The sequence below is a fragment of the Cinclus cinclus genome, chromosome 2 (assembly GCF_963662255.1).
Source record: "Cinclus cinclus chromosome 2, bCinCin1.1, whole genome shotgun sequence".
NCBI classification, from domain to species: domain Eukaryota; kingdom Metazoa; phylum Chordata; class Aves; order Passeriformes; family Cinclidae; genus Cinclus; species Cinclus cinclus.
Genome location: NC_085047.1, coordinates 116,223,955 through 116,240,846, shown reverse-complemented (window position 1 = coordinate 116,240,846; position 16,892 = coordinate 116,223,955). Strand labels below are relative to the sequence as shown.

Sequence of the window (16,892 nt, the reverse complement as noted above, 5' to 3'; positions counted from 1 at the left end):
TGGCCCTCGACTCCAGGGAGAAAGGTTTTTGGGGTGTTCTGTGCCAGCCTGGAGCCTCTCGGGGGTTTTTTCCCGGAGGAAAAGAGGGTGCAGGTGTGCCCCCATCTTCTTCCTGCAGCCCCGGCTGCTGAGCAAAACATTTAGAAATTTTTTTTTTTTTTTTTTTTTGTTCTGCAGCTCGGTTGTGTCACAGGGGAAAGGTTGATGCTCTCATTTTGCTCGCTTTTTAATGATTTTACCTCGGGTTTGTTGTTGAGGAAGGGGTTGTGCTACAAACAGCAAGGGAATATCTCTGGTATGCCCAGAAAAATTGAGGATGCTTCATCCTTGGAATTGGCCGAGGTCAGGTTGGATGGAACCACCTGGGAGAGGGAGTGGCAGAGGGTAGGAATGAAATGGGTTAAAAAGTCCCTTCCAACCTAAATCATTCCATGATTCCAGGCAGATTTCCATGATTCCTTTGCTATGCAGCCCCACTTCACTGGAGTGAGGGCAAAATTAATGGAAATGCCACTAAAAAAAGCCAAAGGAACAACTGGAGGTGTCACCTGGAGGTGGCACTCAGTGCTCTGGGCTGGGGACAAGGTGGCCGTGGGGCACAGCTGGGACTCCGTGGGCTGGGAGGGCTTTGCCAGCATCAGGAATTCGGGGATTTTATCCCACATCCCATATTCCACCCCCCTGCCCAAATTCTGCAGCTCAGGCTCCTCAAGGAGCACATTCTGCTCTCCAAGGTCGCTACAGAAAAACCTGCCCTGCAGACAAACCAGGCACCAGCCTGGAATTTTACCCAGAAGGGAGATATGGGAAAAACAAAACAAGCTCTGCTCCTGCTCTGATAATTCCCTGGGCAAAGGTTATTCCCTGTGCCAGGGGTGGAGCCTTTTCCAACAGCAGCTTTGGCTTTGCAGCAATGCTCTGCACCCTGCAAACATTTCTGGAACTTCCCAGTGCCGCTTCAACACCAGAGAGAGCAGCAGGGGGAAAAAAGTATCTCTGGAATTTTTTTTTTTTTAAAGTTTTGCTTTTCAATTATTTTCTGCAAGGAAAAAAAAAAAAAGAAATAATTTTAAGTGCATGAATGAATTCTCCATGTGCCACAACAACCTCCCGCTCTGCTGGAGCCTGGGAGGATTTTAGGGAGTCTATCAAGAATACTCTGATTTGGAAGGGACCCAGCTTGATGCCCAGAAACAGCTCTTGGCATTTCCAAGTTCTCCTGCTGCTCAAAAGTAACTGGAGAACACTTTTTTCCCCTGGATTTTCTTTATGTTTTTTATTTGAACTGGATTGCACATTGGAGATGTAAAACATTAGAGCCCTGAAATAATGTGTGGTGCTCAGGAAATTTCTGATTAAAACATGGGCTTGATTCCATCTGAATTTTGAGGTAAACACGAGATCTTCTGGGAGATAGTTGGGCCCAGAACAGTAAAATCATTCTCAGAACTGCTGAACTCACGATCTGATCACTCCTCCCTAATTCTTCATCCGTGAAGAGGAGGAATATCCTATTCTCAGAGTGACTGAAGCATGTCGGGGTGGATTTGACAATCTTTGGGTGCCACACTTAACTGCAAGCTCCTCTCTGAGGCTCTTGTTGTGCTCAGAGGCAGAGCTTGGGATCTCTCCTTGCCCTCTCTGGCCCTCCCCCAGCTTTTGTGGCTTGTGGGCCAACTTTACTAAAGTTGATTGAGCAGAAGTGGGCTGAACTTCCTTTGGCTTTCATGAAACGTGGCTCTGTCAGAGCTCCCTCCCAGCTGAAGGGAGCCTGAGGGAGGTTTTAGATTCCTGGAGAAAGGAAAATGCTTCCATCAGATTAAATCCCTCTGGGATTTGAGAGACCTCAGGCACAAAGCACTCCAAGTCTGGAGGAAATCAGCTTCCCTGGGTCTGCCTAGGACAGCATCTCCTGGCTTTCTGAATTTCTTTTTTTAAATTCAGGTGATGCTTCGATCTGAAATTTTACCGTCCAAGGAGAAGACGTTTAGTGGCTATGCACGTTTTCAATGAAAGCTTTTTGGAATTTCCCACTAAAGCTAGAAAAAGAATGACGAATTCTCACGAGAATCAAGAGAGGTTTTCACCACTTTGCACAGGTTGTGGGGAAGGCCCCCATTAACGACATTTGGATTTCATGGAATTAATATCCATGGAGTAATTGCCTGAGGTGTTCAAGGCAATGAACCCATCCCCATCCCAAGTGCTTCTCCAACATTTCCCTCAAAGCACGACCAGCTCAGGGCTGATCCAGCCCTGGAGGCGCCTCTGGGCTGCTGTGCCCAGCTCTGGCTCCTCAGCACAGCAGGGACAGGAGCTCCTGGAGCTCAGCAAGGGCCTGGAGCATCTCCGTGCCCAGGAAAGGCTGAGGGAGCTGGGGCTGCTCAGCCTGGAGAGGAGCCCCAGCTGGGAGGGGCTGAGCCCTGCCCGTCCCTGGTGTCTGTCTGTCCCTGGATGTCTCTGGGTCTCCCTGGGTGTCTCTGTCTGTCCCTGCATGTCCCTGTGTGTTCCTGTCTGTTCCTGGGCATCCCTGGATGTCCCCGTGTATCCCTCTCTGTCCCTGGGTGTCCCTGGATGTCCCTGTGTATCCCTGTGTGTCCCCGTGTGTCCCTGTGTGTCCCTGTCTGTCCCTGTGTGTCTCTGGGTGTCCCTGGATGTCTCTGGGTATCCCTGCATGTCCCTGTGTGTCCCTGTCTGTCCCTGGGTGTCCTTGGATGTCCCTGGGTGTCCCTGGATGTCCCCATGTATCCCTCTCTGTCCCTGGGTGTCCCTGGATGTCCCTGTGTATCCCTGTGTGTCCCTGGATGTCCCTGTCAGTCCCTGGATGTCTCTGGGTATCTCTGCGTGTCCCCATGTGTCCCTGTCTGTCCCTGGGTGTCTCTGGGTGTCCCTGGATGTCTCTGGGTGCCCCTGTGTGTCCCTGGCTGTCCCTGTGTGTCCTTGGGTGTCCCTGTCTGTCTCTGTGTGTCCCTGGCTGTCCCTGTGTGTCCTTGGGTGTCCCTGTCTGTCTCTGTGTGTCCCTGGCTGTCCCTGGGTGTCCTTGGGTGTCCCTGTCTGTCTGTCTGTCTGTCCCTGTGTGTCCCTGTGTGCAGGGAGGGGCAGAGCAGCCCCAGGCTCTGCTCCATCACATTGTCCCATTGTCCAGGGACTGAGCCCAGCAATTCCCCACAACTTCTGCCCTGCTCTAATCTGGACTCGAACCAACCCTTTGGCTCAGCACCCTCCTCACTTTTTATCTGCCACATCACAGCTTGCATCAGACACAGGCTGCCTCCTGGGTTTCACATCTATTCAAGTGACAAAGTAACAACCAAGAAACCAGTTTAGAAATAATTATCTTTTTTTTCCCTACCATTTTCTCCCTCCCACGCCCAGCACGTGCCACTTTCGAGTTTTTCGTTACCAAAATTAATGTTGCTGTCGCTGCATTACCAAAATTAACAAGCCCAGGCTCATGCAGGAACCTTCTAGGAGAGCCTGAAAAAAAGGAAATTAAGACCCCAAAGGAACTTGTTGATCCGGTGGGATCTATGCACAGAATCCCGATCTTGAGATTTTGGGAAAAAATCAGGAATTTTGCAGGTGCATTCAGCACCTGTTGACTCAGGACTCTGTAAATTCAGAAGTTAAAGAGAAGAACTGCACAGCAGCTCCAGGAGAAGCCAATCCTTCCATCCCAGAGAATCTGTGGATTTTCCATCCCTGGAAGTGTCCAAGGCCAGGCTGGATGGCACTTGGAGCAACCTGGGACAGTGGAAAGCTCTAAGGGGCAAGTGCTTGAAATGAGAGGATTTTTAAGGTCCCTCCCAACCCAAACCAATCCATGATTCCATGATCCCTTCCTGACTTCCTTAAAGAGCTCCAGGAATGAAGATCAAAGAGAGGAATTCCAGGTGCCAGGCACAGAACCAGGATTTCTTTGGGCCACCTGCATCCCAGCCAAAGAGGGAAGACACCAGTGAAGGAAAGGACAATAATATAATAACCCAGTAGGATGAACAATGGGGGATTGACTTCAAAGGCTGAGCTTCCAGAAGTGAAAGAAAACCAAAAACCTGGAAAAACGCCAATGGATTATTCTGGGAGCACAACCTGGGGGAGTTTTCTCTTGTTCTTTTGTTTTAACTCATGGGCACAGGCAGCTCCAAACACCTGTGTCTCAAATATCAGCAGCTGGGCCTCAGATTTCCATCACCCAACCATTCCCTGAAATCCTGGCAGCTCCAGCTGCTCGGGAATATGCCCCATTCCAGCTGCAAAATGCAGCCCCCAGTGCAAACAGAGGTCAGCAGAGGAAAAGTGGCCTTGCTTTTTAAGGGCTAAATCAGACACAATGAAAAACCTCTTCCCCTTCCTGACTTTCTCACCCTCTTTTCTGCACTGAATTCTGGTAAAAAAAAAAAAAAAATCTTTTTTTTTAGGCAAATCTTTAATCCAGTCAGTTATTTTATTTTTTTTTTGCTTTCATTTTATGATAACTCAAAGCAGGTTGGTCTCCAGCTGCAGAAATGCCAACCAGCAGCAAAATTTGCAACCTAAGTCATGTGCTAGAAATGTTTGGGTGAATTGGTTGGTGGCAAACATTGCAAAGAGCAGCATTTCCTCCAAACCTCAATCACGAGGCAATTTGTTTTCTCACTGAAGAAAAAGAAGTGAGGGAAATTTTGCTGCAGGTAATGACATCCTAAAATAGGACAGCTTGTGTTTTTCTATAGGTTATTTATTTAATTTCTCATTCTTCTTTGAAGTTTCAAGTAAGAGAGGCCTTAATTTTCTGCAGGGGGAAACAAAACCAACTAAAAATATTAAAAAATACAGTGATGCTTTAAAATATTCAAGTTCTTCACTTTAAGTAGTGAGGGACATCAGCCAGAAAACAAGGAACAAGGGAAGGATTTTCCTTGGAAATGAGTTGAAATTTGGTCACAAATTGCTGTTAAATCATGCCTGGTTTGGTTTTTTTGCTTTTTTTTTTTTTTTTTTTTTTTTTTTTTTTTTTTTTTAATAAAACCTCTGTGTCGGAATTTGTATAAACCTGAAGGTTCAGAGGTTGACCTCATGTCCAGCCTGGTCCCACACCTGATCCCCTCAGACTCTGGAATCTGGAACATCTGGAATGGGCTTTACCAAAGGCTGAGAAGGAGCTCAGACAGATGAAAAACCTCCAACTGCTTCGGTTTAAAAAATGCTTTTGATCTCCAGCTGGGGTGGTTTTATCAAAGCAGGAACACCCCAAAACCTCAAGAGCTGCTTTGTCCCTCTCCACGTGGGTCACGGATGTGCCCCAAACTTGGAACTGTCACAGGAGGGAAGGATTGGGAAAATCCTTCAAACAAACTTGGGAAAATGAGTCAAGCCACCAGTGGGCAGCTGGAATTGGGACCTGCGGCTCACACTGAAGTGTTTTATTATTCAGGGGCAAAACAGGGCAGGGATTGACCTGTTGGAGCAAACCAGAGGAGGCAGCAGGATGAGCAGAGGGATGGAGCAGCTGTGCTGGGAGGAAAGGCTGGCAGAGCTGGCATTGTTCACCTGCACAGGAGAAGCTTTGGGCTGAGCTCAGGGTGGCCTTGCAGGGCCTGGAGGAGCTGCAGGAAACATGGAGAGAGACAATTGCCAAGGGATGGAGGGACAGGACACAGGGAATGGCTTCAGAGTAGCATTGGATGGGATACTGGGAACTGGGAATTGTTCCCTGGCAGGGGCTGGGATGGAATTCCCAGATTTGCTGTGGCTGCCCCTGGATCCCTGGAATGTTCAGTTCCAGGCTGGACATTGGGAATTGGAGCAGCCTGGGACAGCGGGAGGTGTCCCTGCCGTGGCAGGGGTGGGATGGGATGATCTTTAAGCTCCCATCCAACCCCAAGCATTCCATGATTCCATGATATTGCTCCAAAGCAAAAAAAAAAAAAAAAAAAAAAAAATGTTCAAAGAGGAACTGCTGACCTGGGCCATCAGTGCCACACCTTTTTCTGCAGCACAAGAGTCATCCCAGATCTCACCCAAAGCCCAAAGCCACCAGCCAGGTCTTTCCAGTGGTTTCCCCTGACTCTTGGATCATATTCCACGTACATTAAATCCTGGGTTGCCTTACTTGCCCCAGTAAAATGTGACCCTAAATCAACTTTCCTTGCCTAGAAATCAAATTAATGACACGAATTCACCCCACAGGGGAACCCCAAATCCCTCTTCACGTTGGTAATGTCTTGTTTTCCCAAATGGGATTTATAGAACCATGGAATATTCTGAGTGAAAAGGGACCCACAGGGATCATTCAGCCCCTGTCCCTGCCCAGCTCCCCCAACAATCCCAGCCTGGGCATCCCTGGCAGCTCCTGGAGCTCTGGCAGCCTCGGGGCCAGGACCATTCCCTGGGAATTGGTGACAAAAATTACTATTTCCACTGCAATCCCTATTAGAGGGAAAGAAAACCACCCCAAAATTACAAGTTTGGATTGTTACTCCAAAATCTCAATGACCCATCACTTTTAACCCCCAAAAATTACCCTGTCTCTGGTTTTCAACCAGAGGTTCACATTTAGTTTCCAGGCACGCTGTATATGAAACCCTGCTTCATTTTGAAAATTAAATCATTTCCTCCATTAAGGGACAGCCAGAAGATGCTCATGTTCCTATAAGAGACCTGACTCTTGGTTTCAATGTGCAAAGATTTTTTTACGCTTGGTGTGAAAAACGTGTGGGTGTTCAGCCCCAGCCATTATAACTTTTACAGGTTAAAGACATAATAGATAAAGATAAAATATATAGAAAATATATATAAATAATAGACAAGATAAAGTCAAAACTGCAAATTGAGGGGTCCTTTTCCTCTCAGGTGTGGCCCAAAGGATGGAAAAAGTTGTAATTAAATTTCTTGCAAAGGGTTTGGAACAATGAAACCACCGCATACTGCAGCAAAGGATTCCTCAACACTCACAAATACACTCAGGAAGGTTCGGGCTGGAAGGACCTTAAATCCCACCCAGTGCCACCCCTGCCATGGCAGCGACACCTCCCACTGTCCCAGGCTGCTCCCAGCCCTGTCCAAGCTGTCCTTGTTCACTTCCAGGGATCCAGGGGCAGCCACAGCTCCTCTGGGAATTTCATTCTAAGAATTCCTCCCTAAGATTTAATTCAAACTTCTCTCTTTTACTTTAAAATTTTCTTCATGAAGTCACAACTGGAGTGAATCTTAGATAAGAATTCGATTCCATCTGACTCATACAAAGGCCCGAGCTCATTTACATGGAGGTCCTGAAAACAAGAAGTGTTTTACAGAACTCTGATATTATCTGGTAACTGAATTCTGAAATACAAAACCTTTCCCATGGAGTGCATGGACCCCTGCTCTCAGATCCAGAATTCCAGAATTCCAGAATCACCAAGGCTGGGAGAGCCCCCCAGGATGAGCCAGTGCCAGCCCAGCAGCAGCAGCATCACCCCAAACCCTGTCCCCAAGGGCCACATCCAGACTGCTCCTGAGCACTCCCACAGACAGTGACTCCAAACCTCCCTGGGCAGCTCATCCCAAGGCCTGACCGCTCTGACAGGGAAATTTTCTTTGCCAATCTCCAACCTGAGCCTCCCCCGGTGCCATTTGAGGCCATCTCCTCTCATTTTTGCACTTTACCATCCCTCGCTCACTGCCCCTCCTGCAATGAGGTCCCCCCTGAGCCTCCTTTTCTCCAGGCTGAGCACCACCAGCTCCCTCAGCTTCTCATCCCAGGATGTTTTCCAGACCATTTTCCCATCTCTGGACACTCTGCAGCCCCTCAATGTCCTTTTGAATGTGAGGGGGCCCCATCCAGCCACCCTGCAGGTGTCAGGATGAGCTGTGCTGTCGAGTGAGGGCAGGAGAGGAACCCCGGGGCTTTCACTACTGATTTTATACAGCCAGGGCAGATTTAAGGTAGCGCTGCTTTAAACACTCCTGCAGCCACACTTCTCTTTCCTTTGGGGAAAGAAAGTGTGTCCTGGAGCCAATAAAATCCTGGATGTCCCCAGACAGGGACAAAGTGGCCGTGAACTGGTCAGTGTGGAGAAAAGGAGGCTCGGAGGGGGGAACTCATTGCTCTGCACAACTCCTGACAGGAGGGGGGAGTGATGTGGGGGCTGGGAATTCTCTGGGAATTCTCAGGAGCAGTCTGGATGTGGCCCTTGGGGGTCATGGTTTGGTGATGTTGATGGTGGGAGTGGATGATGCCAAAGATCTCTTCCCACCCAGATAATTCCAGGATTCTGTGGATCTCTGAGCCCAGGTCTGGCTGTCACAGCAGAGCTGAATGCCATAAAACCACATTTAAAAAAAATAAAAAATGAACTTGTGAGAGCTGCAGGTGGTGCCGGGGCTTTGAATGTACCAGACATGTGTCACAAAGGACAAATAAATGACACACAGGATACACAGGCTCAGCCCCACACTGTGCTTCACCCTGAACCATCCAGGGATTTCCCAAACACTCCTTTCCCTTTTAAACACCACAAAAAGCCACTGGAAAGGCTGGCTCAGAGTTCCTGAGCTGCTGATTTGATGAGGGTGGCAGGGCTCGCCCTAAGTGCAGGAGCTTGAAATGTTTATAGCAAATCTCATAAAACCTGACGGTTCTCAGGTTTCCTTCCAGTGCTTTCTCAGAAAGATTTGTAAGACATAAACCTTTCAACCTGCAGACAAAACCCAACCTAAATGCAGCTTCTGGGCTTTCAAAATCACAGCTTTAGTAGGGAAGCAGATGGCAGAAAACAGCCTGCAAGACAAAAATATTCTCGAGGCAAAAGAAAAAACCTCAAGCCCACCTCAGATTGCGTTGGGGTTCACTGGAAGGAGAAACTGAAAACAAAAAGCTACAGGTTGGAAACAGAAATCCCCGGATCGATGAAAGCCAGAGAAAGTGTTCTCAAAGATGTGCACCAAGTGAAACTGCCCCGTTTGACAGAGTTTCACTCACAGCACGAGTGGGGAATCCACCAGGATTCCAGGGCATCAAGGATGAATTGGAAACTCTCCCAGGTAGAGCTGCCCTCCTCCCCTCCTTCCCTGCTTCACACTCAGTCCCTCCATGCCTTTTCCTATCTCCTATTTCAATATTTTGAATAAATCTTTATAGAAAAATGTGATGGTTTGCACTAAAATTAGTTTTACTGGGCGAAACCATTTAGTTTTATTACTAAACTTAAATTGGTCGTAAAGCCAGGCTTTGGCTGGGAACTCAGTGGGAAAAAAAAAAAAAAAAAAAAAAAAGATTTATTTTGGAAATGACATTGGGAATCTGCATAATTCCTACTGTTTCCATTGTCAGGAGTGGTTTGATTTCAGTACACCCTGACGAGGATATTCTGGGGTGTGCACAGGCTTCACCCCCAGACTGGAGCCTTTTGTGGGTGCTCTGATGCTTCAACCACCAGCACTGCTGCCACCTCCACTGGTGCCACCCCACACATCCCATGGGTGCCCTTCAGAGAGGAGACAGCACAGCTTGGGCAGCTGACTCAAGTTTATACAAATATTAATACCCAGCCTCTCCAGAGCATGGAAAATGAGGCAGGGAGATGTTTTCTTGTCCTCTCAGCCCAGTGAGTCACCCAGCCCCTGGCCTGTCTCTCTCCATGGCCAATCCCAGATGTCCTGGAGGAAGCCACAAATCATCTGGCAGATGTCAGAGCTGCTTCCAGGGGATCTTTCTTTAACAGGGTTTGCTTTGTGCTCTGAAATAGGGCAGGGAGAGGCAAAGGCAGAACTTAACCCTTCCAAAGCTTGTTTTTTTTATTATTATTATTAATTTTTTTTCCCCCTCTTAGCTTGGTTGGTATCTATTAAGAAATTGTTGATGATCTTAAAGGGTTTTTCCAAGCTAAGCAGTTCCACGATACTCTGGATGTATGGAGAAATCCAGGAGCTTTTAGGAATCTGTTAAAGCCTTGGATTCAGTGGTGCTTTCATGTCAATGAACCTCCCCTGGTACAATTTAATGCCCGCTCTGCCTTTCAGCCTTCTTCTGCATTCCCATTCCTGCCTGGGCCTCTGGGAATCCCTTTGGATGGGCAGCAGAAACCTCTGGAACCCAGCAGGTACCATTTGTACGTGGCAGGATGTCCAAGTCAGGTATTTCTCCTGGTTTTGGGATGACCTACAGAGAAATCTGTATTTCTTTAGGATTGTTTCTCCTTGGCTTTTCAAACCCAGTGTTTCTAAATCCAACAGCAGTAATTTCCCAGCAAATCTTGCTTTAGGTACAGACTCTCCCCTCTCAAACGACAGCATGATGGAGACACTCATGCTTTATTCTGAAGTCAAATGTCAGAAATTGCTTTAATCAACTTCCCACTACCCCTGGCTTTCATGCGCATTTCAAGATAAGCAGCCTGTTAATTTGGGAACAGCAGCCAAACTAAATATTGATAATCTTCTGGTCTCAAAAAAAAAAAAAAAAATAAAAAAAAGTAAAAAAAATGAAAAGGCAGTTTATTTTCTATTTTTACTGCATCCCCTGGCAGTGTGGGGGCGATACTTTCATTTTCCACCAGAGAGCCACCTCAGAGCTGGAGTTTGTCCCTCATGGTAAAACATCCAACAATCTCTAATTAATGGCCAAGTGATAAAGGGTAAAGGCAAAACAATCAGAGGGATGTGCAGGCCAGACAGAACCTAAATCCCTTTTAGCCTCAGCACAGCTTATCCCTGAGCTGAGTGTGGCTGCTCAAACGCTCAGTGAAATATTTTGGCGAAGGATAAAAATCTCTTGATCTCACCAGAGCAGCATGTTCAGCTCTGTCAGACTTTTTACTTCCTGTGTTCAGGCCTCACAATGTTTCTCAAGGCTTTTAAGTGAAAAAGAGAGCTCAGGCTCTGTAAATCAGACATTGTGCAAGGTTCTTCTACTTGTAAGCCAAGGTTTTTATGAGCTTTAGTTCAATTTCCTATTCACAGGCTGCAGTCAGGGGATCATAATGCTGACACAAATTAACTCTTTGGTACTGGGCAGGCAGCCTGAAAAATTCTCTCTCCACAGTGACAAAGGGAATTTATGCTGCTGGAAAAAGAGAATTCCAGACTGCTTTGGGTTGGGAGGGACTTTAAAGCTCATCCCATTCCAGGGACACCTCCCACTGTCCCAGGCTGCTCCCAGCCCCAATGTCCAACCTGGAACTGAACATTCCAGGGATCCAGGGGCAGCCACAGTTCTGGAGCTGATGGGAAGAAGCCCCTGATCACTTCAGCCTCCATTTCCAGCCAGCACCAGGGACTTGAGGACTTTTCCGATGGGAATCCCACCACAAGGAAAGTCAGAGCCACAAATTTCCAAGGAGAAGCAGAGTGCTCAGGGGCAGGTGTCCCTGAATCCAGGCAGGGAGGACCTTCAGAGCAGGAAGATTTTCTCCATTAAATCATCTCAAGCCCCCCAGGATGAGCCAGTGCCAGCCCAGCAGCAGCAGCATCACCCCAAACCCTGTCCCCAAGGGCCACATCCAGACTGCTCCTGAGCACTCCCACAGACAGTGACTCCAAACCTCCCTGGGCAGCTCATCCCAAGGCCTGACCGCTCTGACAGGGAAATTTTCTTTGCCAATCTCCAACCTGAGCCTCCCGCGGTGCCATTTGAGGCCATCTCCTCTCATTTTTTCCCCTGTCCCCTCCTGTCAGGGAGTTGTGCAGAGCCACAAGGTCCCCCCTGAGCCTCCTTTTCTCCAGGCTCAGCCCCTTTCCCAGCTCAGCTGCTCCTCCCAGGATTTGTTTTCCAGCCCCTTCCCATCTTCACTGTCCTTCCTTGGACTCACCACATTTTTATTTTGCGTTTACAAGGTGAGAATCCCTCAATGCCTGGGTGCTCCTTGGCACTGTAGGACTCAGAAGAAATTACGCACAATGTGTTTTTCTGTTTTTCCATGTTATAAAATTCCTGTTCCTGTGTTCATTCCCAGCTGATAACAAACCATCAAAGTATCGCACCTCACAATTAATTAATAAAAAACATCACGAAGGCAACACCAGGAGTAAACTTCCTTGCATACTGAAAGAATCAGGCCTTGCAGCAAAAATCAGGGAAAAGTGCCCTGCTGGAAAATATTACGCTTGGTGCTATTTTGAGCCACATAAAAAAGATGAGTTCTGTTTTCTTTCATGGGTAAAATTATCAGGAAACTTCAAATTGTAACCACCTATAAAATTAGAAATTATTAAAACTAGAAATGATAAAAAACAGGGAGGAGGGCTGTGCAATGCGATTATTTTGTCCTCCTTTAAAATCTATAGGGTGGCTCTTTAGCACGGGGGCCCCACCAGGCCTCATTTTGATGGCCCATCCCAAAAGGTCTCCTTGGAATATGTTGGGAATTCAGAGGTCCCGTCCTGCTGCTCATTCCTTTGGAGGAGCTGGTGTGGTGTGATAGAAAAAGAGCCATATCCTGTGTGGTGAACCACACTCCACTAACGAGGCAGGGCTCCCGTGCCTCACTGCTGCTGCTTCCCCGCTTTTCCCCCCAATTTTCACCTATATCAAGCTCCTAAAGAATGATGGATTTCCTTCTCGCAGAGCTGCGTGGCCTGATAAAGAGAAATCCACGGAGAAAACAATTTATTTTGCCCCCTTTTTCTCTCATGTTTTCAGTTGAGGGAGAAAGCGCAATGAATTTTGGCGGGAAAAACAGAAATTTAGACATTTTGGGGATGTTTCTTTGCAAAACGTGTTGAGAAATAGGGTGAGAACAACCCACCCTAAGGGATGATTATTTTTTTTCTTTTGCTCCCGAGCCCAAACGTTCCTTTTGCTGTGCCCAGGATTTTGAAACTGCCCGGAGTTCGTTTGAGTGGAGAAAGGAACAAAAAGGGAACTGCTGGAAAACCACGTTCACACATGCAGGGTGTTCTTTTGCAACCATGAAACATTTGTTTTACAGCTCAACCCAAGTGTCTGAGCTGAGGTTTTCTGCAGGAAAAACCTCTCTGCTCAAGATTCTGCGGGATCTCATGCTGGGATCTGCGCCTGGGCTGCCAAATCCGAATAGAAAATTTTATATAAATATAAAAACAAGGAATGATTCGAGATGGAAGGGATCTTAGAGATCACCTCGTTCCACCTCCTGCTGTGGGCAGAGACACCTCCTGCTATCCCAGGTTACTCCAAGCCCAGTCCAGCCTGGCCCAGGAAATTCCAGGTGTTCCTAAGACCCAGCTGACTTCCAGCCTAGCACTGCTTGCCCATTCCCCAAAGAAAACGAAATACCGGTGCTGGAGCAACATTAATGCCAAAACTGAGTAGTAAGGATGAAAATAAACCCCATTCTGGGATGTTGAGCTAAATCTCTTGCTGGATTAAGTGGTTTCAATGAAACCACTCCTTTTCTGGACAAGGCAGCCCTTGGTTTTTAACCAGCTGCTCTCAAATTTTTTTTGGGTTCCTGCCAACTACACGACCCCTGATCTCCATCCCGTCCCGTGGCCTGGCCGTCCTCTGGCACTGCACAAGCACAGCCCCACGAGGCTCACTCTGTTCTTTTTCAGACGCACAAAATTTCCCCAAGAACCCTCCCTGTGCTACAGATTAAACACCGAGCAGTTGATGAGCTAAAATAAATAAATAAATAAATAAATAAATAAATAAATAAATAAATAAAAAAGGCTGACGAATTGCAGGAAGATCCTGCTTGTTATTTTAGCAGTATTGCTTCCTTTCCCTGCTTGGGGTGGTGCTGAGCACTGTCAGCACTTGGACACCTCTTGCTCACCCTTCAGCATCTCCCCCACCCAGGCAAGAAGGTGCTGGTGACTCACAGGCTGCAGTGCCAGGAAAAAGATGGAGAAAAACTTTGGATTTGATGAGAAGAGGGGGAGGAATAAAAAGATTTGAACAGCAGAGCTGAGTAGGGTTTGGGCAGGCTGTGACCCTGAGGAGCTGCTGCCGGTGGTGACACAGCAGCTGGAGCAGCATTCCGCATTCCCCGTTTTTAATGGGAATAAACTCCTGACTCACAGGCACACGCCGGCGAGGCTGGGGCTGTGACCAGCTCTCAAGTGCTGCTCTCCGGCCAAGCCTGGGCTGGGACAGGCTTTGTGTCCTTGTCACCCACGTGGGCACAACCCCGCTGCAGGACAGGCTTGCGTGGCCAGGGGAAAAGTTCATCTCCAGCAGTTATTTAGGAAGGTGATTCCCAGAAATCTGAGAATTTTTCCCGTGCCTGTGCCTGGCTGAGCTGGATGAATAAGCCGTGACTAAAGCATCAGCTCCACAGTGGGGTGGTGGGAACATGACAAGGACGTTACAAGCTCTTGGTCACTGGTGACACAGTGCAGATTGCTGGGTGAAACCCTTCGGTTCCCCCCGGAGCCCGTCCAGGGCTGCAGCTGCTCCTTCAGCCATCAGAGCATCCTCAGAGCCTCCAACTCCATCCCCACCACTCCTCTCCCCGAGCCACGTGAGTTGCAGAAAACTTTAAGCAGGTTCCTAAGATTTTTTTTTTTTTTCCCCCTGAGCCTTAAACCCAGCCTAAATCCTGCTCTGCTGGCTGGGCTTGCTGCTCCTTCCCTGCACTGTCACTTGTTGTGGCAGCTGCTCAAAAAGCCCCTAAAAAAGAACCCAAAAGGAGCCTGTGCTGCCACTCTTGAACCTGCAGTAATTCCCAGGAGTTATCCAAGCCCACGAGGATTTAGGAAGAGCAAATTCACCAGTGTGCAGTGGTTGTCTGAACTGCTTAAATGAATCCTCGTTGTAATCTCTTTAACTGAGAAACAATGAGATGATATTTCTGCCAGCTCAGATATCAACTCAAAGAAAACTGAAGTGGAAAAACCCCCATGTGCTACAAGGAAGTGCCCAGATCCTCTCCAAACATGCATTTTCTGAAACACGGGAAAGCAAAACATCTATTTAGAAATCCTGAATGGCACTTACCTCTCAAGAAGTGCTGGTAAGAAGGAAGTGACTCAAATATGCTGTTCGAAGCCATTGTTTCCTCTTTAAAACTCACTCTCTCTTCACTGGGAGGGAATTTGGGGTTTCTTCCACCTTGGGGAGTGAAAAATGAAGATTGGTCATTACCACCACCCTCCTCCCAGCCATCCCTCTCGGCTCCATCCCAGCTCCTCGGGAGCGGATCCTGAGCTACTTCTGCTCAAAGAACTCTGAAAATGTTTCTTAAAAAGAAGGAGGGGGGGGAAAAAAAATAAATATATATATATATATATATAGCGGCTTGGTTGTGGTTGATGATGCTTACCACCCTCCGAAACCCTGTGGTTTGTAGGCACAACGATTCGCCCTCCCTGCTGACCAATATCCCGGACCCGCTCTTGGGTGACTGCCTCCGTACCCAACTTGTGGTTCTGTGGTTGTTTATGAGGCCCAAAGAAGTGTTTCACACAACCCAAATTACAAATTTAACTGTTCCCCTTTCCAGGACCTGCCTCCATTGGTTCTTTTGTATCACATGACTGGGGTGATGTCGGCTTTCTGCCTTTTTTTTTTTTTGGAAGGGTTTTTTTTTTTAACTTTCTGAAGTCATGCCCTTCCCACTCCACCTGCCCTCCCTGGGGCTCCAGGCAAGGATGGAGTTGCTGAGGGAGGGAAAAACTGGTGATTCACCAGCCCTGATGCTCCAAAAAAGTCTTTGATGAGTTAGTTCAACTCCTCTTGTTTGGTTGTTTGAGGTTTTTTTGGAGCTCCAGCTTATTTTGATAGCAACTTCATTGCTGCTTATTCCATAGGAATTCAAACCTGGTTTGAGGCTGCTGTGAAGGCAGCAGGATGTGGAACTCATCCTGTAAAACATTGGGAATCAGCTTGAGGGAAGATCCCTGTTTGGGGAAAGAGCACTGTAATGAGATTTATTTTTTCTAGAAAATGAGGGGGGGAAAGGGGAGATTAAAAAGTCCCAACTTTTTTTTTTTTTTTTTAAAGAAAGTGGAAAAAAAGAAGTGGGGATTTAAAAGTCCCAACATTTTTTTTTAAAATGGGTAAAAAAAGGGGGAGATTTAAAAAGTCCCAATTTTATTTGGAATTTCAGTGATGGCACCCTCTAAGGAGTGCTGGAAGATCACAGGAAATCTTAGTATTCCATAGGATCCAGTCATACAATCCTCCCTTAGCACAGTTCCTGTTCTTCCTTTGTCTTCTCCCTCCCCAAAAGAAGAAGACTATAACATTAAAAATAAAAAGGCTAAACCAATAACCAATTGAAAGTTTTGTCTCTGGCTGTGACAATGAAGAAGAGAGGAGAAAATTCAGTTACTACTCCATGAAGTGGGAAAAAAAAATAGGTGCTTAATCCACTTGGATTTTTCTGCTTATTGCAGCTGCAGAAGGAGAGTCCTGTCTGAATTTCTTGTGGAAACACTGCCAGGGCATCCTGGCTTCCTTCTGGAGTTCGTGGGAGCTCTGGGGGTGTGTCCATTTGATTTTTCTTTTTAAAAAGTCAGTTTGCTGAATCAGAGGCTTAAAAAAAATCCAGGAATGGTTTGGGTTGGAAGGGACCTCAAAGTGGCACCATCCAGTGCCACCCCAGCCATGGCAGGGACACCTTCCCCTGTCCCAGGCTGCTCCAGCCCCAGTGTCCAACCTGGAACTGAACATTCCAGGGATCCAGGGGCAGCCACAGCAAATCTGGGAATTCCATCCCAGCCCCTCACTACCATCCCAGGGAACAATTCCTAATTCCCAGTATCCCATCCAATGCTGCTCTGAAGCCATTCCCTGTGTCCTGTCCCTCCATGCCTTGTCCCCAGTCCCTGTCCAGCTCTCCTGGAGCCCCTTCAGGCCCTGCCAGGGGCTCTGAGCTCTCCCTGGATCTTTCTCCTCTTGACCCTGAACGGGCCCAAAAAGTCTCTCATGATGCAAAAGGATTTGGCAAATTCCAGCAACACACATTACCTAGGAAATTGGGATATTTTCCAAAATGAACTTCTTG

General features: G+C 47.4%; 1 protein-coding gene across 2 annotated transcripts in view; it reads right to left on the bottom strand.

Moving 5' to 3' along the window:
• LOC134041423 (runt-related transcription factor 1-like) overlaps positions 1-16,182 on the bottom strand; it is an 80,052-nt gene extending 63,870 nt beyond the window's left edge. Inside the window, exons 1-2 of one of the 2 annotated variants that reach the window (XM_062488206.1) lie at positions 15,207-16,182; positions 14,882-14,995 (exon numbers count right to left, since the gene is read on the bottom strand). In XM_062488206.1, the coding sequence (XP_062344190.1) occupies positions 14,882-14,936 (55 nt within the window). In that variant the 5' untranslated portion in view covers positions 14,937-14,995; positions 15,207-16,182. Of the gene's footprint in view, positions 1-14,881; positions 15,127-15,206 lie in introns of those variants that run through there. The other variant, XM_062488205.1, reaches the window with a different exon arrangement.
• Between the last annotated feature and the right edge of the window lie 710 nt (positions 16,183-16,892).